The 25,999-nt window shown below is 34.7% G+C and overlaps 1 protein-coding gene across 7 annotated transcripts in view; it reads right to left on the reverse strand.

The window, feature by feature from the left end:
• Positions 1 to 25,999, reverse strand: part of CCDC91 (coiled-coil domain containing 91) — a 114,447-nt gene that overhangs the window by 21,542 nt on the left and 66,906 nt on the right. For 5 of the 7 annotated variants that reach the window (XM_053978658.1, XM_053978662.1, XM_053978661.1 and 2 more), the window contains exons 9-12: positions 16,526 to 16,618; positions 16,281 to 16,349; positions 14,461 to 14,637; positions 2,441 to 2,554 (exon numbers count right to left, since the gene is read on the reverse strand). In XM_053978658.1, coding sequence (XP_053834633.1) covers positions 2,441 to 2,554; positions 14,461 to 14,637; positions 16,281 to 16,349; positions 16,526 to 16,618 — 453 coding nt within the window. The remainder of the gene's footprint in view (positions 1 to 2,440; positions 2,555 to 14,460; positions 14,638 to 16,280; positions 16,350 to 16,525; positions 16,619 to 25,999) is intronic. The other 2 variants (XM_053978664.1, XM_053978665.1) reach the window with 2 other exon arrangements.

The following is a 25,999-nucleotide window of genomic DNA, read 5'->3' on the forward strand; positions in this document are numbered from 1 at the left end:
TTATGAGGCACAGCTGCACAAATCATATGGGAACACACAGTAGTACAGAGAGTTTTGTTATAATGGTGACATCCCTGCTCTCAGACTCTGACCCTTAAATCAGGATGGGAGTGCATTTATGGCAAGTGTCTGACAGCCAGGGAAACAGGGGCTGCATTAAAAACAAATCTGTCATTCCAGTGATTACTCAAGCCCTAACACATAGTTTTTTCCTGACAGGCCAAAATATGTCCTCTAAAGCCAACAAAAACTGTGTACAATTAGCAGACAAAAGGTGACTGATTAATATCCTCAGCTTTGCTGTCAGGAAACAAGCAGTAGATTTTCCTGAGGGGAGATGAATGTCAATGTAAATAGGAAAAATTAAAATTTGCTTGTTGGCTAGCTACTCACCTCATGAAGTGAATCTTTGTGATTTAGAGAAGTTCTTTAAATAACCTATTCAGCACAAGATTTATTTGGTAGAAAACTTTTCCTCTTGTAACTTACTCTCTCCTTTGTATACCAACTTCAATAAGTATTTTTTATCTCTATACAGCTAATGGTCACAAAAATAAATTAGGCACAATAATAATACTAGATCACTTTTTTTTGGCTGCTATAAATACATAATAAATAAAACACATTGAATTAATATTTTTAAGCATTCAATTGGAGTGAATAGGCAGTAAACTACTGAACTATGACATTTATAAACAACTTGCAACCTGAACAACTGCTGTGCCCATGGTTTGAAGGGTTCCACAAACAGATTTTCAAAACAATCATGACACAGAGTGCCCACACTACTTTTGCAAATTTGTACCTGGGATGCCCCTGTCAATCAAAAAAACCCCAAAAAACTCTCCAAATCCTAGACAAGGCATTTTCCCTGAGTTCTTTCTAGGAGTTCCTTACATAAGCTGCTACTTCTTAGCACAGTCCATAAAGTATATTTATACTCTTACAGGTGTATGAGTTTTGACCATTTCCTGTGCCTCTTATGTAACCATATAAAAGCTATTATGCTACATGATTTGGAGTTAAACAAGTCTTTCACTTCCAACCTGAATACAGGCAGTCTTTATAAGTCTTATACCAGAAAAATCTAGTTCTCCTTATGTATGATTTTTTAAAAAATTAATGGATATGTGTCAACTGATCAAAAAGAGAAAAAGGTTGGCTGAAATAATTGAATATGTTCTATGGAATGAAAGGAATTTATGCTCCTACCAGATAAACCAAAGATTTTGTTTCTTTGAAGGTGATATTTTCATATATATCTGCACTGGACGCCTTATTGACCCATTGATTTATGACACTTATGATAAGTTATGGTAAGTTAAGTTATTTTAATAGTAGACCTACTTTCACCTTCCCCACAGCTTATCCTTCATGAACAACTGACTTCAGATATGCTCCAACATCCTTATGGATCATGTTTTGCACTGGATTCTGTTTAAATTGTCTTTCCAAATCAAACAAATCCTGCTAAAAGGAAATGTCTCCATACACAGCAAAATGGAAGGAACTCACCCAACTGCAATCTTAACTAGTAGCAGAGTGAAACTTCTGAAGTTAAATCCTATTTACCATAGTATTGTTTAACCTATAAAAGCAGGGAATATAGAAGCAGAGGCCAAACTCATTATTTCTACTTCCTTCTCAGGACAACATTCCCCATTAGATTCAAGCTGAGTGATTTTGTTTATTGAGAATACTGAAATTTGAGCTCAGGCTGCTACTGCCATATGAAAGAGGTTTCTAAAAATTATTTTTTGCTTATGTTTTTATAAAGAGCTTCAAAGGGGAGAAATGTTTTACTTTTTTCTCCTCCTACTGAAAGCAAATCAAAGTCCCTTGAGCTACATTTTACTGTTTATACACAAGCATTAAATTGCCAGGATATAGCATGAATAGAACATCTGAAAACAACTTTCAGAACATTGCAACATTTCATAACAAGACCAATGCACTGACTATAAATCACACTTAATAGAATACCAGTACATTTTCTCAGGTTCTCAGATAATATGGGTTGAGAGGAAAAAATTAATGGCCTTTGTGTGCATAAAAACTGCACAATGAAGTTCATCTGTGAACATAAAACAGCACCTGTTATTTGTACTGAAATGTTTTCTATGATCTGAGCTCAGATCACAATTTAAATCTGATAGACAGCATTTATGCCCCATCTTTATGTTACTTTATATAATAAGAAATGCTATAAATTTTAACTGAATGATTAACGTGTGCTTTTCAGCTTGTGATGGACTTGAAAGTCTACAAATATATATGAAGAAAGGTATCATAATAACAAATTGTTTGAAAAAAATAGTGAAAGATCTAAGACCTAACTCCTACTTCTGTTTTCCTGTGAATTTTAGGAGAGGTTTGAGGTTTAGCAAACTTCATCAGTTTCTCAGTTCATTATGAAACCCATTATCCACTGGTAACTCACCCTCTTCTGCTCTTTAAAATATTCCATCAGTTCCTCTGTTGTCCTTTTTACTGCTTCTTCGATTGCCTTTTCACTTTGTTTCTGCTCCTCCATTAATGCTTCCTTGACAATTTCCTTTCCAAAAGAAAAGCATATAAGTGTATATGAAAAAAAATATCACAAATGTGATAAAAGGTCATTCCTTTTCCTCCTGTTGAATTTTTATTGCCTCTACGCTCTTGTCCCAGTTATAGTTATCCTAAATGTATGCAGTATCTTTATAAAAATTGATAAATTCAGTATTAAAGGGTAAATAAGAGAGAGAAAAAAAAGAGATAAATAATCACTTTAAAGCTATGTTAATAGAAATACAATGTTCCCTGAGAGCAGAAAAGAATAAAGCAATTCAGCTTTTACCTTCCATCAGGAGCAGAGATGGCAGGGATTTACCAGTTGCTGTTATCAGGCCAGACCACTTCAGCTGGAAGAGACCTACAAGATCATCTGCTCCAGCTGCCTGAGCCCTTCAGGGCTGCCCAAGAATTACATTATTAAGGGATTCTCCAAAAGCCTCTGAAACATCGACAGCCTTAGGGCATGATCAGCTTTCTGGAAGCCTCTCCCAGTGTCTGACCACCCTCTTCTAAAGAAGAGCTTTGTCCAGTCTGAACCTCCCCTGATGCAGTTTTGAGCCATTTCCACAACACCAAAGTCGGTTTCTAACATGTGATACAAATTATCAAAGCTTTGTGTAAACTTATACAAAAACTTGTCAAAATCGTTAATTTGCTTCCAAACTTTGGAAATTGCCAGGGACATTCTGTACACAGCAGTAAAAAGCAGCAAAAGACACCCCCCTAAATTAGTATTACCATACATCAAATTCATTACAGTAGAGAAAGCCAGGAACCACTTCTTAAAACATCCCTATCAGTATTTAGTTAAGGAGACAAATTGCTGGGCTAAAGTCACTGTCCCAAAACTGAAGTCCCAGCTTCCCTAAGCCACTCATGGAATAAGTAATGACATTATTAATCCAAGTGTTCTGTTTCCAAGATTCAGGAGAACAAAATGACAAGACTCAGATTCCTATAAATCCTGAAAATGTAACATTTTCCGAAAGCAAAAAAAGCACCCAGTAAAAGTAATCACATGATCTTAAATGATTTTTCAGGGAGATCAAGAGGAAGATGCAGAGTGCCTCAGAAATCAGGGAGAAATTGGCAATTCCTATGCCTTTGTTCTAGACATTCCAAGCTGGAAGAAACAGAAACAGAAACACTAGTGGTGCCCCTGAAGAATTAAGCAGGAAATGGAAAAAAACCTCAGTGGTTCAAACAGGAACACAACATGACTTCTAGTGTATTTATTCACATACATGATTTATGATTATTTTTTTTTTATTTTTAAATCAAAACTCTTAGAAAATCAAAGGTAAATATAAATGGATTCCTTATTACTCTTCACTGGTTAGACATAACACTGCATTACCCACAGATTTGTTTACAGGTTTACTTGACTGCAGAGCAATATGATATGTATTTACAACTTGGATTTGGGGGAGTGGGGAAGGTTGGCTGGAGGACAGGTGGAGTTCTAATAGAAGATATTTATGAAGTTGCATAATTCATCTGTATATTTAAGTGTGGCATTTTAAAATATGCTATTAGTGTACAAAATGAATAATCCACCGAATTGGATCAAATTAATTTTTTTTTTAAAGTTCCTTCAGTGGAAGTTATTCAACTGAAAAAGAAAGCTCTATTTCTTACCTTTAGTTATTTGCTCTATTTCCAAAACAGAATAGTTTCTGCAAAACTACGCTTTTGCTATTTTTATAGCAGAAAAAGTCAAAAACCCCAAATTTAAAATGTGTAACTATGTAGTCCCCACTGTTCTGGAATGCAGTACACATGAAAATCATAGTTCTGAAAAGTGATTATGATTTTTTTCTATTTTAATTCAGTTTACCGAAGAAAAATCCCCAGAAAAAGGTTTCTTTCACTACAGAACTCTGGCAAGATTAACAGAAAAAGTAGTAGAAAATTATGTATTACAGAAATATGCTATATTCCCATGCCAATTTAATTTGTCAAAAGGACCCAAAATACTATCTTGTGTTAGAATGGAAAAAAATCCCATAATCTATCCCATTAAACTCTTCAAAGCAAATTTCAGTACTGATAAACTGCTATATCTAAATATCTAGAAAATTTTACACCCATAAAATACTTAAAATCAATTGAAGAATGTTACGTATTCTTGATACAATACTTGAAACTCTACTTAATAAGTCTAAATAAGTATTTGGACTATAAAGTCCAAGTAAAAACACCATTTAATTCTACAAGTCTATGAATAAAATGCAAGAAAACAAAAACCACTAGCAATACCCTTATGGAATTGGGTACTGACATTAAAACAGAAAAAGTAAAATTGGAAAGAATTCTTTTTCATTTCCGTTGGTGTTGGCACACGTCCCCAGGGCTGTGGTTAAATCACCATCCCTGGAAGTATTTAAGAAATGTGTAGGTGTGGCACTTGGGGACATGAGTTAGTGGCCTTGGCAGTGTGAGGTTAACAAAGGGACTCTATGACCTTAAGGGTCTTTTCCAACCTAGGTGATTCTATGATTCATCTACCACATTTTAGTTAACCAAATTAAGTGCTGCTGTATCTTCCCAGTTTATAAACAATTCTCTGTTTCAGACACTGATCACCTCCTGTTACCACCCGAAAATCATCTCAACACTTACTGTCACCAGACAGATCCTGTAGCCACTAAATAGGACAATCTCATGTGACTGCACAAAAAGACTCCTGCTTTAGTGGGCTTCATCCCAACATTTGGATTTACCAGACTGCTGGCAGCTGTCCACAACATTTTTGATTTGTTGGGGTTTTTCTGTGATTATTCACAGGATGAATCATATGGATCCGTTTCTCTGAGATCCGAATATCTGTTTCTCATCTGAGCTGAAATGTTACTCTGCTGACTGGATTCAGGAGAAATTAAACAGTTCCATAAAACACACAGCTTTCTTCACAGGTTATGTCTTAAAAAACAGGCCCTACAAGCTCTGACAATGCTCTTGAACTGGCTGACATGGTTTGCACTGTCCCATACCTACAGTTCAAAATGGGCAGAGTCCTGTGCAACAATGACACCCGAGACTATCAAAAGACAGCTTTGCTGTGCTATCAAGAAATGGAAAGAAAACTCTTTTATCCCTTTCACTCAGTTCAGAAGTCTTCAAAGAGCAATCACTGCACAATGGTTCGCTAGTCAACTCAGTCATATACTTTTGATCTTAATTATTGATATTAGTTTTTCCTTCTGTGACAAGAATCTTCACTTCTTCTATATGACCTTCCACTAAGTGCTCTCCTCTTGGTACTCAGTCACTGTCTGTCTTTGCTCTATTTCTGTCACTAGAGTAAATGATCAACTAATATAAAGGTATTTAAATATTACCTATTACTGTTGAACAAAGCCTTAGCTGCAGGTACATTCTCTCAGCATGTGTCTACTTTTCCTTCATCTCTTTGCTCTTTCCTCTAATGCTAAATCTACCTTTAGATTCTCTACTAACTTAGATTTTGTTTGCAAAGGTAAAGATTGGCCCTTATTTCATCTTTAACTAGAAAGGGTAGAGCGTTATTTGAGCCTCTTAGTGCTATTTTAATAGACTCAGGAAAATGAAAAAAAAACAAACATTTCCTGTAAGAAGGTAAGGAAGAACACTCCACAAAATGGCACTTGAGGTGCACTTCCACTCTTTTCCCCCTTTATTTTTTTACATATTTGATCAGTGGCTGGAGTACCAAATTATAGTCACAAAGTTAGCTTTGTTACATGACTCTCTATACATGTGCTTGACATAACGCCAGTTAGAAGATTAAGAATACCTAATCAAAAATAAAATACAGATATTCACATACTCAGTTGACAAATCACAGTCAACCATGTATTAGAAAAGACAACCACGCAATCACAACATATAAATCTGTGCGAAGACAGAAGGAAAAAGCAGTGTACTCGAAATACCAGAGAACTTCAGACAGTATTTAAAAAATAAAACAAGCCATATGTTGCTTTGCAATTTTATAGGAAAATTCTTTTGTTTCCACACAAGGATCAGGTGGCAGCACTAAACTTTATCTATGAAATTCAACCACAGACTGCAATCTTAGTGGTTTTTCAGAAAATAGTAACCATCAAATTATAATGTCTGTGGTTACAAACTACTACAATCTACGTCTGAACTCAGACATGGTTAAGGTCTGTATGCTGTGAACTATTCCTTTTCCAGACTTTGCAAGCATATTAAAAATAAACTCATCTAATGGCAGGGATCTCTTTCCACTCGGCACTACTGAGCTGTGTCCTTCCTCACACATTCAAGATTACACAGAATTTTCTTTTAAAGTGTCTCTACAAACACTGGCCACACTAATGTTTCTGCAAGATGGTGGAAAACCAAGAAGAAAGTACAACTGAAAAGAATGGTTTGCTACCTTCTTGAGAGAAATGTAAGCACACACTCCCACTGATAGCTAAACAATAAAGGCAAGAGGTCCTTTGAAGAGCAAGTTCTTCTCCAGCACATTGTGTGATACCATTTATCAATAGACTATTTAGTTAGGAATTGGGATATAAAGGAAGAAAACCCCAACAACTTCTTGTATGAGTTCACAAAATACTGAAAATAAAGAGCAATGCTACAACAGTCCAAGCCTGATACTGAAAAACCATTTTGTCTTCCAAAGATTAGCACTGACCCACCCAATCAAAATCCTATGGGGTCGTAAAAAGTTATTTCTGAAATTACATTTTAAAAATATGCTACTTTGCTAAGTATTTCAGAAACAGAATAAAGGGAATATTTCAAATTGTGACTCCTCCACAGGCCTCTGCAATCCTTGTAAAAGATGAAAAAAATAACAAGTGGACAAAGAGAGACTGATAAACATAATAGTTTGTATTCCCTTAACTGACAATGCCCTCAAAGCTCTGTATATCACAAACACAAAGAGATTTGAGGATAAAGAAATTAAATTTCAAGGAAGTTAAATTATTATTGAATGATGTTAAAATCCTCCCTAGTAAAAAAAAAAAAAAATCATAGAAGAAAGGCAAGCAATGCCAGTATAGGTAAAAGTTGATCTTCTGGTAACAAATACTATAAACAGAGTTATTAATGAGGAAAAGAGACAACAACAAACCCTGAAACAGAGGCAAAAAGCAGTTTATAGCCTATTTAACATAGAAAGAGTGATGGAGTAAAGGGCTGGAAAGTTGCAACAGTAATTATAGCAGCATTTACAAAGGAGAGAATAAAAATGCATTAATAAAAATAAAGGAAAAGTGTGAGCTTTGAAGATTGAACTTTGTTTGAAGATTGTACCTTTCTTTTTAGATATGATATTTTATCTCCTAGAGATATGATGCCAAATGCATGCTGTAAACAAAAAAATTATATTTACAATTAGATCTAAAACAAAACCATGATACAGTTCAGAGCAACAAGCAACAGGGTTGGTCTTGAGGGTGCAAAAAGTATTTGGGAAGTGGGAAAGGAAAAAAGAAAGACTAAGAAACCTTTGAGTGATAGTGGTGCATTTATAAAGAGATATTACAGAGATTTATCAGGGTTTTCATTGTATACAGAAATAGCTCAAAGGGGCCATGGAGGAAAAAGTGAGTTAGGCTTCCAAATTTGATATGAACCAAGAGGCAATCTTGCACAGAACAAATTTATTGGACAATGAAAAGACGAGACAGATATATAATCCCCATATATTTCCTCTTTTCCCCTTATACTGTCCACGAAAAAATTCCTTCAATACCTACTCGTTTGATGCATGAGAAAAAGTGAATTGGTTTTTTACAGATTACAGGGCTAAGAAAGGGCCATTTAATAGCTAATAAATCTGACTGAAAGCTAGAGTGGGAAATAATTTTTTAGAAAACCTTTTTTTCCTTCTTAGTCCTTACAACCTTCTCAAATGCAGGGCAGTGGGGAAAAATATTTAGACAAATAGTAATTTTCAACAAGAATTTAAAAGCTAATTTTAGCACTTGTAGAAAAGAAACAAAAGCCAGATCCAAACCCTTCTAAGGCTGTTTGCCTTAGAATAAAGGCAACAGCTTCATGTTTTTATTTACATATCTTTTACTCCCTTACACATGACTGCGTATGGAAATCCTTGAGAATTTCAATACCAAATTCCTTCAGGCTTGCCAAACTACCAGCAAAAGCACTCTCTCAAGTAGATGAGAACCAAGAAAGTTATGCCAATGTAGCAGGTAAGGAGCCACTCAATCTTTAGGATTTAGGTGATTTATACATTTTTATTTTAGGATTTAGGTTTTCTGTAAATTTTTATTATACCGTCTATGCAAAGGCAAATGCTGATATTTATAAATCCATGGAAATTTATTAAACACCATTTAAATAATAAATTCTTTTTCAACTCTCTAGATGTTTGCCAGTAAAATTGTATTAATGCTTCCTAAGACCATAGATTACAAATTTATTGCTCTGCAAAGAACACCACAACATGAACCTTCAGAAATGAGAACATACTCAATTGTCTTAAAATCTTAAAGATTTACTCAGCAAAGACCACTGAAAAGTTCATTTTTTTACCTTTTTTTTTTTTTTTTTTCAATAAGTGTTTTAGTTAGGGTCTCCTGCAAAAATATTTTTTCTTTGTATATCTCAGTATATCTCAGTTGTGGCTTGGCTGAATGAGATACCACAGCCTCAGTTTTCCTGAAATACTTTCCCATTGGTAAGATAATTTTGCCTTACTGCTTTTCCTCATGTCCAAGAGGAAGCAGAGTTTATGTTAGTACTTTTAATAAATTAAAGGTTTTTTTTTTTTTTTTTCTTTTCTTTCCTAAACATTTGCAGCCTTCAGAACACTTGAGCACTTGAGTCTCTAATGAATCTGCTGTGTGGATTATGGCAGAGATGAACTCAAGCTCTTTTTCCTTGGAGAATTAAGGTAAACTACACTGGATTATATACAGTATTTTAAATTTAAGCCTTCAGGAAATGACAAAGGTGATTCTTTGCTTCAAATGCCTTAGCAGAATTATTTATTTCAAGCTATGAGATGGACTTAAATTTCCAAGGCTCACCCTGCAGCTGCCAGCTTTCCTTTTACTTTTAATGAATTTATTTTAAAACAAAAATAGTGGTACATAAATTCTCTTCAGTTTCTTTTGCTAATTCTCTTCCACATCACCATGGATTTCACCACCTTTGTGTAGTTGAGTATTTGGCTCTGTAAAATGATAACAACTGCCACGCAGAGAGCTCTGTGCATTATAGCTATGGGAGCTACTCTTCATTCCCCACTAATTATTAATTTCATACAGCAGCCTTTATTCAGAATTGTATGAATACCATCATCCCATATCCCCAAAGAATTTTTGTACTTCAGTTTTTTCAATGAGTAAAAATAAATGTAAAGAAGGATAGAGAGAATTGTCCATTGTTTTTTCAGTTTAGAGTTGTACCCCAGGAGCTTCATTGCAATTTTGGATTCTGGGGTAAAAAGCTTCTGCCTCAGCCACACTACCTCTTATACTTTCTCCTTAGAGATATCCTTAGAGGATACCCACTTTTTATTTAAATAGGTGTTCTAGAAAAAAAAAAAAATCTAGTGGAGGAATTTCACCACTCTCAACACTGACAACTACCAGACATTAAACTCTCCTTGCAGGGAAGATGCCACTGTAAAAAACACCAGAAAAAATAGAAAAGAAAGCACTGGAGACATGCCAAGCTACATCTAGTCTGTTAAATGGATGAGTTCCTAATCTATGATGACTTTTCAATGTGTTGTAAGAGGATCACGAGGTTCCTGTGCAAATGAACATTATCTTTAATCAAAAGACTACTAGTTCTTTTCAAGGAGACCTTGTTCTTCCTGATTTAAAATGCAAGCTTGCTCTTCCCCCAGACTGAGAATGCTCTTCTAAATTAAAAAAATAACAAGCAACCAAAAAGCCACAAAAAACTTCTTATAAAAGCATGAAGCACCTGAAAAACACAATTATAAAATCTGAAGATGCTGCCAGTCTCAATCAAAATGGAAGTCATCTGGACTTTTACTACTTCATAACCTCGAGAGCATGAACCAAAAAACATTTTTCTATTTCCCTGGTGATGTAAATTATCTCATTTGTCCCTTTAGAGTTATAAGGCTTCAAAAATAATACCTTTATTTTAAGTACAAATACCATGTCTCTAAGTCAAGTCCCCAAGTCACTGGAACAGTCAAAGCTTTCATGAAAAGCTTTCATTAAAAAAATCCCAAAACAACATTCATGTTACTGTAATCCTTTAATTTCTTAAAGAAAAAGCAAAGAAGGTGGTATGTCAAAGTTGCTCCATCAAGTTAAAATATTAACTCAGTATGTTTTAGTTCCTACTTTCACTGTAAGTTTATCTTTACTTGGCTGTTTCATATTTGGTAATTAAATATTTGATATTAAATATGATTTATTTATTAAACTGTCTCTAAGTCTCCCAATTTTTCTCTGGCAATGTTAAATTAGTATAATAAATTTTAAATGCAAGTAGTATTTCCTTATCTGCAGACTTGGCAACAATTTGATTGAGGACAAATATTTTTTTTAAGACAAAATTTTGTCAGGCATGAATATCTCACAAGTAGAAGGCATCTGCATAAACCTTCCAGATTTGGATCCCTTCTGGGTCTCTTTCCTGGCCACTCTGTAACAACATCACCAAAAAGGTCTAAAGCAATACCTGTATCATCCCTGCAAAGGAAACACTCATCTTTTCCTCTTTTAAACAAATTATGTAGGTGATGAAGGAAAATTTCACTGCCTAATTTAGCACAAATGTGATCTTCAAACCTTTATTGTTCTTCTGCTAAAACTGCCTAACCAATGAAATGTAAACAACACACACTTTAATGTTTTTTTCCATTTGCTTTCTCATATGTAGTCATACAACTTCTAGTGCATGTGTTTAAAAATCTGGTGGAAAAAACCAACATATTTTATTTTAATAAAGAAAATTGATCGATGGCAAATTACTCTTTTAAACCAACGAATCGAAACTCCTAATCATGTTTCTCTGGTCTAGAGGGTAAAGGAGAAGCCAACAAATTCATTCCACTTTTACATGGAAAATTATTTTCCCTCTTTCATTATCTAAATGTTTTACAGATAAACAGTGGTGTTACAGTTTTTAAAATATGTCTTTTATGAACTCGTGCACCATGCAGATGAAAATGCCTTTTTCTCTCTGGGTTTGCATCTTGAAGAAAATAATAAAATTTTCCATGTTTTTGAATTTTTCCATTAATTATTCCTAGAGTTATTTGTGGGCACTTTGACTGTAAGCCATTCTCCCTCACCTGTTTGCAGAAAACCAGAGTTTGTGATCTTCCCATTTTGCAGATTTATTGCATCAGTGAAGGAAAACTCCTTCCCTTTAATACTATACTTAATTTCTTTTTTAGTTCAAATCAATAAAGCAAATCTCTTTGAAACAATTTACAGCAAACTAAAATTTTATTCTAGGATTTTTTACATTTCATTGTCTAAAATGTTAGACTTGCATTTTGGCCTTTATACAGCTGACTTAATATATTGCCTAAACAATAACTACAGGAGAGTCAAGAGGGCAGTTATAGCCTTTGTAAGACAAATCTTACAGAAAATAAAACATAAATAAGAAACAACTCTGTGTGGAAGGCTCTACACAGAAAAAATTACTGCCCACACACTAAGTGCCTTGTAGGCCCAAGAGTTTTTCATTGTTAAACCCAAGCTGCATCTGACACCACATATCAGTTATCATTTGGCACATCAGCTCTGCAGGACTTCTTTTGTTGACAGAAAATTATAAACATACTTGGTGTATGCTTATAATTGCAACGGCCTAAAGGAGATATGCAAGTTCTTGGCATAGGAAGAAGGGAAAATTTCTCCAAGAAGCCAATTTCTCCATGAAAGTCCATCTTCCCCAGGGAATTTGTACTCATTAATTAGAGAATAAAGAGTGTAACTTCATATGTACCATAGATATATGTGATAGAATTTTGGAAATCTCAATAAAAATCTGCATTTTTCCTTAATTAAAAATAGATCAGGTACTTGAAAAATGAAGCTGACATGAAGGTGAAATAATCGTGTTATAAGCAAATAAGAGAAATTATTCCTGTTACAATAAAAGTAGTCAGAGATGTTTGGTATTAAAAGAAATGGAATTAACTAATGACACTACTAAAGGAGTACATAAAGTGCAAGATATTCACAACAGAATTAATCTCAAGAGCCTCCGACACCTCAGTGCTGCTCACCATCCCAACAAGTACATCACTAGGTACTTCCACACTAGGAACTACTTAATCTAAAAGAAACTTGAGTGGAAAAACCTGTCCCTTGGAGAGGCTTGAATCGCTTCCTCAGGGAAATGCAGACATGGCAGCGGATTTAAGGACTTTATCAAAGAATATATCCATCCATTTTAAACTATTTCTAATGTCATCCTGTCTTGTGACAAGTTCAAAGGCAACATCAACCACGAGAGAGTCTGCAGCACCCTGCAGAGTGAAGGCAAACCTGCCTCAAGTTGCTAGCCCAGCTGAGCCCACATCTCTCCCACACCCAGGCCACCCAGTGCCCCCAAATCCACAAACACAGAATTCTGGCTGGACTCCAGCACCCAGCCACGGGACTCCTTCACCCAAAATCTTCAGCATCCTTCAAGATCCTTCTCAAACTTCGTTACCATAGCCCACCTCCTCCTAATCTCTTCATGTTCCACAAGCTACAGAATTGCTGTCTTTACTCCAGTAAAAGAACACTTTACCACTCTCCCTTCCAGGAACAGATTCTCTACACCACTGGCACCAGTTCCCATTCTGGACAATCTGAATGATTTGTATCTAACTAAAGCCCAAGCAATTCTTCTCAGCTTGAATTCACCTTTGAGCTCAGCTGTTTATCCTTCTGTTCTGAAGAAGAGTTTGACTGCCTGAAGGCTCACTAAAAGTCTTGAAAATTGACATTTCACCCTTTGATACTTTATATTTAAAAGAAGTAAAGAAGATATAAAAATTAAGATCATTCTATTTACACTAGGAATTTAGGCAATACAGAATATGATAAATGATAGAGCATCAAATTTTTTTTTGTAGCTGATTAGGTATATAAGGTTATTAATTTTGTTTAACACTGGAAAGGGAAATGGTGTCTGTTTCCAAAGAGTACTTTTATTTTACTTCAAATTCTTAAGTTTTGGGTTATTTTTTTTCCTTATGCAGCACATAAAAAAATACAGCAATATCAAATTCCAACACACCAATGAAATATATACTCCTTAAATTTCTGAAGACTATAACATTCAAATATGCCACCAAGAAATCAGTGAATTCACAGGCTGCCCCTCGAAAGATTTCCAGCATCACAGATCAAAAATTGCAACTTTTGGAAGAATAACTTACTGGCAATTTTAACATATTTAATTTGCAATATGTAGAAATGCTAACAGCACAGTTGGGAATGTCCCTCTCAATTTGTGTTAAGTGACATACATTTATTGTTATAGAAGCACCTCTCCAACGATGAGAAACATTTCTGGTTCATTACTGGTTTACGTTTGCAGTTTTTGTAACTCTCTCTTTATTTTGTACCTGTTCTATAAGGAACAAATGTAACATCTTGCCACAGGCATGGAAGTCATCTGAACTGTTTACAGCATAAATGCCACACTCTTGAGCTGCTCATCCTGGGCTCCTTTTGAAGTCAGAGGACAAAACCAGGCATGATTTATATAATTTTAATATATGTTCATTTAAATTTTGTTCTGTATGTGCCAGCCTCTCTCCATACACACAGCCTAGGTGAAGATAAACTGCTTGCTGTGCATTGCAAATATCAACTAAGTGACAGATGTCACAGGAAAATCTACCATAACAACAGAAGGCATACAAAAGTAAAACAAAAACACACAAAGCAGGTGCATGGAAGGGTAAAACATACTAACCTGATTCTGCTTTCTTTGCTCTTGCATGGCTTCTGAAACAGCCTGGGCAATCTTCTCTCTATGACTATCACGCTCTGCTTCCCACAGTTTTCTTTCTTCTGCATGAATCTTCTCCATATTTCTCCTCTCCTCCTCTACTGCTTTCAGAACAGCTTCCTTCACTACTTCTTTTTCAGCCTTTGAAACAGACCAGGCACAATTAGATGAGCAACACATCCAACCTGAATGACTCACATATCATCTTCTTCTAATGAGGGCTATGAGCTGACAAGATATGGGATGTGAATATTTTCACTTCTGAACTATGAGGTTCAATTTATCTTACAGTGCTACCAAGCAGGTATTACCTCTGGGCAATGACTTGTGTAGTTACAGAAAGGAAAAGGAATTTACAGTAAGGCTCTTAAATTCCACCAACTGAAAACACAGGCATTCATAACTAGTTTGCTTAATACCAAAAAAAAAAAAAAAAAAAAAAAAAAAAGCAAAAACCCATGCAAGAGTAGGCACATCGTGGGCCTCCCTTGATACTCCCATGTAAGAGTTATTCCTGCTCTTATCTACAAATATCTGAAGTGCAAAAACTGTCTGAGCATTTTCTGTAGAAAATCAGCCAATACACATTTGTTAAAACAAATGTGTCTTCCCTCCCAAAGCTCCTTAGCCATGCTACAAGAAGTACTCTTTTATTTTCTCCCCAATCATTATATTCAACCATTATCTGAAATCACTGAGAATTTGAAGCCAACAGCTCTACACATGTGCAGCCACACTAATACATTTATCAGCAAGACAACCACTGCATAATATCTACAAATAAAAAATGGAAAACTGATGTTTAAAATAAGCAAACACGGGCTAACAAAATTTAATCACAAATCCCTCTGCTTAAAAATGCTGTATTAATCGGATACCTACACTTGCAACTAAAGTTGTTTCTTTCAATTCCCTGGGACTTGATTTTCTAATTAGATATTAAAAATACAATAATTAAATTAGGATGTTTTATTCTACACATGTTTTCCTGTAGATATCAACCATGTAAGAAATGTTTGTGGTACTACTGCATGCTTTTCAATGAGGTGCTCAGCCAGTGTTCATATACTACACAAGAAAGACATACAGAAAATTGTAATATAGTCTGATGAACTGTTCCAGGTAATGCACAACACTGGCTTCCCCAGATTGTTACATGCAACTGAAATTTTGTACTGGATTCTACACCAGTACTAGAAATTAATTCCAGCTTAAGATTTACAAAATTATTGTCCTAACACCAATGCACTTAATAATGAAATAGACAGGAGAAATCATATTTAAAAACTGAATAGTCACTTTTAGCCAAACATCAGCTTATATAGAATAATTCAAAACCTGTTAAGTTGTCCCTGATTTCATGTGATTTTAATAATAGTTCTCTCCTCATTGAAGATGACCATATTCAATGACAGTTAAATAAGACATAATTGCTTTACAAAGATCATCAGTTGACCCTGCTACCTAGCTCTTCAAGATGCACTCATGTCAAAGGACCACAAAAACAAATATTTAGGTAACAGCAACAACTGAACTGCAATTTTGTGACTTCTTGTTATAAACAATTCAGAGGCTATTGTCCAAGAGAAGGCAGCTACATCTCTGCATCAAGGCATAGGATATAGCAGATATGTTCATCTTCAATAGAATCACCTTCTTCTAAGCACAGATGAGAACGCAGAGCTTGATAAATATAATTATTAAACAAAAGTGAGTGTCTGAGCTTGGCTTTTCTAATGACACACATAGAATCCACATGGCATGTCCACTAATTAATGAGATACCTTTGCAGCAGCTGCCAGAGCCTCTTTGCTTCTCTGTCTTTCTTCATCCAAACACTTGTCCAGCACTTCCTGCAAATGTTATGAAAAATTAAACTGCAACAGACAATAAAGGAGTGGCTAAAATAATTTCAAACAGTCAAAGTGCTTAAGAAAGCTCCTCTTCCTGTCAGTAACTGTGACAGGATCATTCCAAATAAACTCCATGATGCCGGTATCTTTATTTTTTTGGTAAACAAATGCAGTACCTTGTGCTTTTGCGACTGCTGCATCATAGCTTCTTCTATCTTTTCTGATAACACTTCCTTTTCTGCTTCCAAAATGTCAAGAAGTCGCTGATGCTATTGGAAGAAAACATTCATATTTTGCTAACCATGGCCAGTGAGTAAAACAGACAAAAAGAATTCATCCAAGACACTTTGACTTTTCAGTTACTCACAAAATTACTTCAAATGTAGATTCAGTTAAATTACATTCACAGCACTCCTTTAAGTGATTTCATGTCATGGAAAAATTCCAATAATAAGAAATATTTTGTTTCCTGAATAATTAATATTTCCTTTCAGTCTAAAAAGTATTGTGAAAGAAGTTGAAAAATGAATCACTACGGAAAAGCAAAACTTACACAATTGATAAAGATGGTCTGAGCAACACCACACTTTATTTCATTTAAACAGTTGCAGAATTTAAATTAGTCTTGCACTACCTCACTTGTATGTACAGAGAGTAGAAGGCAAATTTATTTCTTTCAACTATTCTGATGTCATGACCCTGGCCAGGAAATGTGAACAAATGAGAATTCTATTTTTTTTTGTCAATTTCTTGTCATCCTAAACATTTTTCAGGAAGAAAATTAACCCTGAAGTGACCACATATTCTATAGGCAGATATAGAACTGTTCAAAATCACATCCATTTTTTTTCTCTGTATCAAGTAAAGAATTTGCAGGATGTGGGTTTTGTCTCTAAGAGCTAAGCTGTTTCCCAAACCCAAAAATTACTGCTGGAAATTATTGATGCTACATATTTGTCATTATATAATTGATAGCAAGTCATTACATTTTTTTACAAGTTATTTAAGAGATGATTTATTATAACCTGAAAATACAGTATCAATGCAGTACCATTTTACAAGATCACCAAAAGGAAAGTTACAGTAGAGTTTTATATTAGTATAAGTGTATATAACAAACAAATTTTTTACACATACAGTTAAGCAGGCAAATCCCTCTTTCACCAGCATATCTAGAAAACAGTCATTTCTATTTCACAAATGTTATTATGTTTTAATTTCAAGTGTCTCTAATGGCAGCTAGAAATACATTACCAAACTGCAATACTATGTTCTGAAAAATATTTTTTCATTTGAAGAATAGAAAACTTTTAGACTGCTTTATAAAGTAAAATGCCTATCTGCCCTTCCAGGATAAACATGTAAAGAGGCATTTCCTTGTGAATTTACTTAAAATAGGTCTGAATGTGGCAGACATATTCTAATGGAAAACATCTGTGGAAGGAGTAGCAAAATTCACATCATGTTTATACTTAATGATGTGTAACTCACTTTTCTTGTGTTTTCAGACATTAGCTTTAACTATCAGGGCACTTACAGAAATTACATTTTCACAGTAACTCAAAGATGAAACAATAAATGGATTTTATTAGTTAAATGCTCTCCATGACTCTTCACTTGACTAACTGCACAGGTTACAAATATGTTATTTCACAATGACATAATATAAAACGAAAACATGCAAATATTTTCGCAGACATATGTCACAAATCCAAGCTTACTAATCATGCCAAGCAAAACACTGAATCTTTATTTTGCTTGTTGAGAATCGCCACAGGAGATTCTAAGGAGAGTTCCTTAGAGAAAATCACCTCTATCTTGAAAACACCTGCAATAAAATGGAAGTCAGTTTGTTCAGCGAGATGAGACTTTCTAGTTTACACCTGGCAGGCAGTGAATTCCAGCTTGACTCTGACTATCAGATTTCCAGGTTTTATATGAAGACTGTCCAGCAGATTTCTGACTTACCTGTATCCACATTTCAAGTTGCCACAACAGGCCAGCTACCAGACATATTTCACACCATTCTCAATGGGACCAAAATTTTCAGCTCCTAAGCTCCGGAAGGGTTTTAAAATTTTATTTTCCATGTACATATAAAAACGCATTCAACCCATCCTGGAAGTCCAGGAATGCAGATATTTGCATTAATACAATATAGAACATGTACACATGGCCAGTGGAGAAAATAAATGTCAGTCCCCCCTGATGAGGAAACAGTTTAATGACCACAGTGCTTCACGTAATCTAAACCTCCATGCAGACTTAACTTCTCATTAACCTGTCAGGGACCTGCAATCCTGAAAAATACAGATATTACAACCAAAACTCTTAACTACAAAAAGTTGCCTGGCAATTAAACAATTCCAAAAACCTGAAGACTGCTGTGACTGAAGTGTGATTACTTTGATTAAGCCAGGCTCTCCTATTTCCTTGGTAGACTAGAAAATCTATATGGTATTGCATTTGGATTTATATGGAATTCACAGAAATTCGGCAAGAACTTCATGAAGAGCTGTATCTGTTTATAAAAACATGTTAATTCATATTTTTCAAGAAACCAGAGTCAAGTATTTGTAAGGGCATTTAGAATGCTTTCTAAATGTCCTTAAAAATAAAAACCCTAAACACAAACCCTATTAGCTTTCAAAATAGAAGCTAATAACTTCTGTCATAATTCAATACAACTTATTTTATATTAAATAGTATCACTACTCATGAAAATACAGAATTTATAATTTCAATACTGTAAGTCTCTTGTGAATAGCTTGGTATGTCCTTTCCTGTTGTAATATAAATGCTTATTCATGTAGAATAATCCTCCCATAGATGATGACCTTCATATCTGAACTTCCAAAAGATCATTTATCATCACAAATGTTGCAACAGCTGTCCATACAACCCAGTAAAGCAAATTCTCTTGTATTAGTCCCAGAGAAATACCTTGGAGAACTGTTTATTTGGCCTCAGAATCTATATTTGGTCACTCTTGTTTTTCAGAGAGAAACATATCCTAAGCTATTGCATTACATAAATTATATGGAAAAAAAAGTAAATGGAAATGGAAAATACAGAATAAAATATTATGTGAACTGCTTCTCCCTCAAACACATCTTATTCCAGAAAACCCATATGACATAATTACAATGGTTACAACATGAAAGTTTCCATTCCGCATGTAATTAAAATGCAATTTAATTACTAATCAAGAATGTCTTGGTTTTCTCCACAGTACTATGCCCCACAGCAGTGTTAGTCCTCATATAGAGGCACAGAATGTCCCAGAAAGGTGTGCTTATTGAAATGATGTAGAGTGATCTTGGTGGTATTATTAAATTTTCTAGAAAAGAATGTACCTGAATTGCATCTGAATTCCTTATTTCAGAAGCACAGATCTTTCAACGGCATATTCAGGGATCTTGGTTATGCATATCACTTGAGCAAGAAATCTTGGAAGTTATGGACAGTAAAGGCTTCTGTCAACAAAGAAGTTTTAGCTCTTTCTGTATAATGACAACATTCAGATAGACTTAGGTAAAAAAAAAAATCAGTAATTCAAAGAAAGTTATTAACAATTGTATCAACAGAATTCTAAGCTGTTAAGTTTTAATGGATCTGCATCACAAGCTATTCTAAGCCTTTTGGAACTATTCTTTAGTTTGGGCAGCTAGGTTTGTATTTCAGAATTTAAAATAATCCACAAACTCTTTTAAGTAGAAATTATTATAGAGAAGCATTTGGTACATTGAATTTCTAGGCATGCAGAGTGACTTTGGTACTAAATGCTCACAGTGAACTTTACATACAATCAGTGCTTCCTCAGTTAGTCTTTCAGACAAATTTATTAAAAAGAGTTGAAGGTTAAAAACAAACAGAAGATGACAGTTTCACTTCAGCACTTCCATGTTTGAGAACTTTCAAGTGCCCTTGTATTTTTAGCCAACAGGAGATTACAAGAAGTTTTAGGTTCATTTACTTGGCTTGTAGATTTTTGTTCTATTATGGTAAAGGCCTCTGAACAATAGATCACTGTAGAATTAAAGATCATATCTCTTGAGTTAAATGGCTACAGCAAAGCAGCTTTATCTCACAAACCCCCCATTTCTCACCAGGAATTAAAGCCAGACAAAGGCTGAGAGTTGAATGAATCATTCAGCATTTGCAGTTTCCACAGGTAAGAATTATCAACACGTTCCTCTCTCTCTCAGACAGTGTTAAAGGAATAATGGAAGAGCTTTGAGACTTCAGGGACCACTCTGAGCTATCTATACCCTGAACTCTAATTCCAAAGCAACGGAGAGGCCACTTTCTCCTGGTAATTGTACCTGTCAAGAGCACACTGCCCATGCTTCAAACAGGAAACCTAATAAAAGCTTTCAAGGCAGAATGATTTGCCTCCTGTAAGTAGGATAATGAGTTCATCAGACCTAATGGTCCTGTGAAAAGTAACCAAGCGTCTTCCAGGTTTCCTGTGAAAGTTAGGAGGGTGATTTACATAGGAAGCCTTAAATTTGGAAAAAAGCAATTAACCCCTGCAAAGGTCCATGAAGTTTTTAAACAGAACTTGAGGTGATGGTTTCTTTTATTAATCAACAACCCAAGAAGCAGAAAAAAGGTAAAAAAACCAATCTAAATATGTTGGAACTTTGAATCAAATTATCCAACTGTTAATAAACAAATATATCTTACTGAGTTTCTGGAATTAAGAGCAAAGATGGAAAGTGATAAAAAGTGACGGCTACAGAACTGGAAATATGGTGCATGAATCAGTGAGGGACAAAAATAAATGTCAGTGAAAGCTGCACTTTGGAGTACCAGGGAAGTTTTCACCCAGTGTAAGTTTCCTAGGCTGCACATTCACACTGTGTGTGTTATCTATAAGGCACAGCAGAGAGTTAAGCACTACGTAGAGATACTTGGAGAGATCTAAAAAACCTTTAGCCTAGGTACAACAAATACTGCAGCTCTTCAATACATCACTTTACCTGGTTTCCATAGCCTAGCACTCTCACTTCTTTCCAACAAAGCTGTAAGTGACCTCCTTCTATTCCTTAGACAGGGAGTATAGGGTTAAGAGTGCAAAATTCTGAGTTGTAAAAATTCTGAAGAGCAAATTGTCTCATGACATGATGGCCCAGTAAAACATCGGAAAGAGATTTCCAAAAAAAAAAAAATAGAAGAAAAGCCCCAAACTTTTCTAAAACCTGGTATTCCACAGTGGAGAGAAATACTAGTATTTCTACCCTATCCTCTGGAAAGTAACATGAGAGGGTCAAGAAGAGTCTTGTGAAAATCAGCTTAAAACAAAAGGCATTCAAAAATAGGTTATAATGTTTTCCTCCCTGCAAGAAGTTCTCTAGGCAATGGTTCCAAATGAAAATCGTTTGATGTAGATTCAAATATAAATACAGAGGTCCTGTGGTTTTTCTTGATTCCTGTAAAAAAGAAATCCAAAAAATCTTTCTTTTTTTCCTGGAATGTGAGTCAGAGAAGACATTGTAAACAGATTTAATCACAATAGCAACTAGTCAGTCTTTTTTGTTATCTTTATATATTAAATTTATTTCTGAAGAATCGTGAACTTTTTCTTTCAGGTAAGCATAATTTGAAGGATTACACAGAAGATATTACACCATCTTATGAGGTGAATGAAATAATGCATGAGATTAGCTCCTTTACAGCTAAAATGATGCATTAAAGCTATCAATAACTAATTTTAACTCAGTGCAGTTATAATTCCTTGCATATTCCTCTTAATCCTAAACTCCAAATTTAAAGTCAAACAAAAAATTGGGTGTCTTGCATGAACTTGAATGCTTTTTAAAAACATAATTTATTTCTGAGTCCTGTACTGTTTCATTTAAAATGAAATGTGTCCAGGATTTCATCCCTAAATAATTTTTTTTTTTTTGCTATAGTAATGGACATCCAATTTATGTTTCTGCAGATTGGTTCCTTCTCAATATTGAGTAAATCATCATTCAAGGATCACCAAATTTGGCAGGCATTAATTAATTTTGTCAGCTGCTATTCATAGCTTATGTAAAAGTAGTCAGATAATAATCCAAAAATAAAATAGCAAAGAAAATCACAGAACAACCAAAGTCAATATGACTATCCTAAAATTAAACATGTAAAAGAGGCTTTGCATTAATTGGTGTATCACTGCAACAAGTTATTGGTGTTTCCCTCTTCCACAGATCTTTCATCTGAGGAAACAATTGTCATATACTAAAGAAATGATACCCGGAAACTTCTTTAAATGCCATCATTACCAAAACCAGTATATTGAGGCATTCATATGTCTAATTCACCCTCAGTGAAAGACCAGTTTTCCTTTTAACAAGCATCTTCTGAATTTTTTAATCTAATGAAACTGCATTGTAGTTAATTGTTTAATAGAGAAAAACAAAATAATGTCATCTGCAATACTGGGGGGGGGGGGGGGGCGTTGTACCTTCACAATATATGGACATAGAACCATCCTCCTCCCTCAAGACTTGGGGAAAATTATCTTCAGGAATATTTCGTAAATGTTTCAGCACTTCATTCACCAGCATGGAAAATAAAACACTGGATGAGGCTTCTTAAGAATTCAACACTTCAAATCTGTTCACCTATTTTAAAAGAAACCTTAACTCACTAAGTTCTACTTTTATTTCTGTCTCTCATGAAGGGATCTAACAGTAGGAAGAAATAATACAGGTTATGGGAAACTTTATTATCTATGGGAGAGGAAGGTGATGTAACAAAAATACATTGTGATTTTGTAATGTTATCAAAATATTCCCATTTCTACATCCTATTCAAAATATTATCCTGAGGAAAAAGGCAACCTTATTAAAATACTAGTAATGGTTTTCTGCTCCTTTAAATAAGGCTACATTAAATGTCTACATTTAACAACATTTTCTTTTATACTGCACCTTTTCTTCAGCACTGCTAAGCTCTGCCTAAGTCAAATGATAAGGACTGGTAATTGTAACTGGTTTCTTACACTGTCCTCACTATCTGTGGCATCTCAAGTGTTTGGCAGTGCAAGGTGGAAAATCTGCCTGTAGAATTCCAACATCTGGTACATATTTCCACTTCCTCAAATTTTAACTTATTACTGCATGGTTGAACTGTATATTTTTGCCAGTTTGAGGTCCAAGTGTCTAACAAAGCAGCAGAGCTTTTCCAAGCTCAGGAAGCAGCAAAACATTATTACATGAGAAAAGCTAAAACAATGTAAATATAGAGAAAAAGTGTAATAGCTGTAATAAAATAACTAAGGATAGGTTTCCACTCAGCAGCATACAGTGAGTGCACAAACTGTATCATTTGAGCCATATCAGAGGACGAAATTAGGTTTAAAACATTTTGCTGCATAAGTACTTCATTGTTTTTATAAATAAGTAGGAAGATATATAAAGACATCTAATAATGAAAATACTTTTCTTGGAAAGGGTACATAGTAATAGAGATGATTAAAAACCCTACACACTTCAAGCTCCTGGGGATACAGAGATAAGGAACTTCATAAGAATGTGACATTAATAAAAAAGTATCAATTACTTCTTCTATTTTGTGATCTAATTCATTTCCCATATGAGTTCTTCACAAATTGCTCCATTTATCAGGAAGAAATAAAGGAAATTAACTCCTAAGATATGACCAATGTAAACAGCAAAATATTCAATAATGGAAGACAGCAAAACAGAACAAATCCAGTTTTTTTTTTTCCAACTACGGGTGACAGAAAAATAACTGAGGAGAAAAGTCATTCTGTATTGCTTAGCTGTTCAGAGTATCAACAAGAGTTGAGGGCATAAATTCCTAACAAGTAGTGAATGTTTGAAGATAACAAGTTATATAAGCAAAAGAGAGAAAGAAAAAAAATCACTCTAAAGAGCTACTTGCAAGAGCCATTTGACAAATTCAAGGAAGCAAATGTAATTTCCAAATAAGATTTTTGGTGGAGACGCTAAAAGTATCATGGCTGAATTAACAGTGCAAAGGGATCGCAAAATTAACCTCCAACTAGCAGAGAGTGGGTATATTGAAACTGAGTTAGTAAACTCTGGTAAGGGTTTATATTTTAAAAAAAAACACTGCCAAACAATTATGCCTGTTACCAGGTTTTTTTGTGGGACGACAGAATCACAGAATGGGTCAAGCTGGAAGGGATCATAGTGGGTCATCTGGTCCCACTTCCCTGTTCAAGCAAGAGAAATCCTGAAAAAAATTTCATAATTTGGAAAAAACAAGCAACCAAACAAACAAAAAGCCATCCCAGCACAGGAAAAGCCGATTCTTGCTCTTTTCATTTTGATTCTCTCTATATACATGGAAATCAAGGAGGTATCAGGAATTCAGGAATACATTTCTCAAATTTGTCACAGGATTTCAATCGATACTTGTTTTTTGCTCCTTTAAGTTCTGAGAAAGTGTAACTTCACTCTTGGCAAAAGAGCAACAGACCTGAAAACACGCAACTAGATGAATTATGTGAAGGTGAATTACATGAAAATGTAACAGGAAGGACTGATTGGAAGTACTTGGTTTTGAAGGGAATGGATAAACAAATATTTCTGCAGCAGCAAATGACAAGATTTCTGGGAATTGAGAGGAAATGCTCAAAGAAGGGGACATGGTAAGTACTCTAAATAATTTCCAAACCTATCATAGTTGGAATTATTGAACCAGAAAGGTTATGCCCACCGCAGTGTTAGTATTTTCAGTCTGCAAGTCTTCAGCATTACTACTCTCACTGCAAAAGTTTGGCCAATGTCTCCTAAAAATGCAAATATTCTCAAGACTCTCAGAATCTAGTTTGCATATGGCCCCTTCAAGATCAGGCATTAAAAATATTTCACAATTACTACCATCAGATGGGAAAAACACAGAGCCTCTTTCAAGAGAAGAAAAACATAATCAAAGTTCATAAAATAAGCATTATTATAGAAGCATGAAGCACATTTTGAGTAGTTATAAAAGCAATTATTTGGAATCAAAGAAAATTATATGTCCTGTGAAACTGAGTTTCCAATTGAAATAAACATTTTCCCTGGCATACAAACAATTGCTGTAAAAGAATATTATTATTTCCTACACTCTACATTCTAGGAGTAGTTGGGAGGCATACTGGTACTTTTCACAAAAGATTATGCAAAACATCAAAATGAATCATCCAAATACTAGAGAAGATAAGATACCTATCAAATTCCAGCACTTTGTGACTATTGTCACACCAGTTTCCTGCTTGTCCACAAGCTGTTCTTGAAAGCATCATAAACTTTAAAAGATGAGCTCCAGCCAGTGGAATTTTTATTCTGACTGACCAGTTGTTTTCATATTGAAGATAAACCAGTACTTCTCTGAGAGAGTCTCAAAGAGACAAAAAATTTCGTGCAAGAGATTTTGAACTACTGTTTATCATACAAATGACAGCCAACATCATGACAGAGTGGGAAAAACATTAAAGACATGGGGGTAACTCTAGTTGTCTTAAATGCTGCTGCATCTAGAAATGTGAGACCTGTTTCAGATACATAAAATCATCATGAAAAGTAACTGCTGTAGGAATTTAAGATTTTATTTTGATACACATATCATTGACTGTTTTAAGAAGAATAAAAAAATGTACCTTGCTATAGACACATTTTAAC

The sequence above is a fragment of the Vidua macroura genome, chromosome 5 (genome assembly GCF_024509145.1).
Source record: "Vidua macroura isolate BioBank_ID:100142 chromosome 5, ASM2450914v1, whole genome shotgun sequence".
NCBI classification, from domain to species: Eukaryota; Metazoa; Chordata; class Aves; order Passeriformes; family Viduidae; genus Vidua; species Vidua macroura.